The 1,233-nt window shown below is 56.2% G+C and overlaps 1 protein-coding gene across 1 annotated transcript; it reads right to left on the reverse strand.

Moving 5' to 3' along the window:
- Positions 1 to 588: 588 nt before the first annotated feature.
- On the reverse strand, positions 589 to 918 carry LOC138363358 (protein PBMUCL2-like). The gene has a single exon (XM_069322386.1). The coding sequence runs from the start codon at positions 916 to 918 to the stop codon at positions 589 to 591; it is 330 nt and encodes a 109-aa protein (XP_069178487.1).
- Positions 919 to 1,233: the final 315 nt, after the last annotated feature.

Genomic DNA, 1,233 nt, shown 5'->3' on the forward strand with positions numbered 1-1,233 from the left:
CCTCAGTGGTGACGTCCTCTGGTGATGTCCTCAGTGGTGACGTCCTCTGGTGATGTCCTCAGTGGTGACGTCCTCAGTGGTGACGTCCTCAGCGGTGACGTTCTCAGTGGTGACGTCCTCTGGTGATGTCCTCAGTGGTGACGTCCTCAGTTGTGACGTCCTCAGTGGTGTCGTCCTCAGTGGTGACGTCCTCTGGTGATGTCCTCAGTGGTGACGTCCTCTGGTGATGTCCTCAGTGGTGATGTCCTCTGGTGATGTCCTCAGTGCTGACGTCCTCAGTGGTGACGTCCTCTGGTGATGTCTTCAGTGGTGACGTCCTCAGTGGTGACGTCCTCAGTGGTGACGTCCTCAGTGGTGACGTCCTCAGCGGTGACGTCCTCAGTGGTGACGTCCTCAGCGGTGACGTCCTCAGTGGTGACGCCCTCAGTGGTGACGTCCTCAGTGGTGACGTCCTCAGTGGTGACGTCCTCAGCGGTGACGTCCTCAGTGGTGACGTCCTCAGCGGTGACGTCCTCAGTGGTGACGTCCTCAGCGGTGATGTCCTCAGTGGTGATGTCCTCAGTGATGACGTCCTCAGCGGTGACGTCCTCAGTGGTGACGTCCTCTGGTGATGTCCTCAGTGGTGACGTCCTCTGGTGACGTCCTCAGTGGTGACGTCCTCAGCTCCTCAGCAGTGACGTCCTCAGTGGTGACGTCCTCAGTGGTGACGTCCTCAGCGGTGACGTCCTCAGCGGTGACGTCCTCAGTGGTGATGTCCTCAGTGGTGACGTCCTCTGGTGACGTCCTCAGTGGTGACGTCCTCAGCTCCTCAGCAGTGACGTCCTCAGCGGTGACGTCCTCAGTGGTGACGTCCTCAGCGTTGACGTCCTCAGTGCTGACGTCCTCAGTGGTGACGTCCTCAGTGATCACCACCACCATTCATCAGTACTAACAACAAGTACGACAATAACAAGAACAAGTAGAACAAGAACAGCAGCAACACCTGGATGTCCGCTCCAGTTGTGAACAAAGGTGGGGGGGGGGGGGGGGGAGGGGGGGGGGGACACTTGGAATGAGTGTTATGAGTCCCAGAGGATAAGTTGTGAGTGTCTCGTGTATGCTATACACACACACACACATGTATGCTATACACACACACACATGTATGCTACACACACACATGTATGCTATACACACACATGTATGCTACACACAAACATGTATGCTATACACACACACATGTATGCTACACAC

Source organism: Procambarus clarkii, chromosome 10, assembly GCF_040958095.1.
Source record: "Procambarus clarkii isolate CNS0578487 chromosome 10, FALCON_Pclarkii_2.0, whole genome shotgun sequence".
Taxonomy (NCBI): Eukaryota; Metazoa; Arthropoda; class Malacostraca; order Decapoda; family Cambaridae; genus Procambarus; species Procambarus clarkii.

Excerpts from the sequence above, each read along its gene's own strand:
- LOC138363358 (XM_069322386.1), bottom strand. The coding sequence starts at position 918 with ATGGTGGTGGTGATCACTGAGGACGTCACCACTGAGGACGTCAGCACT.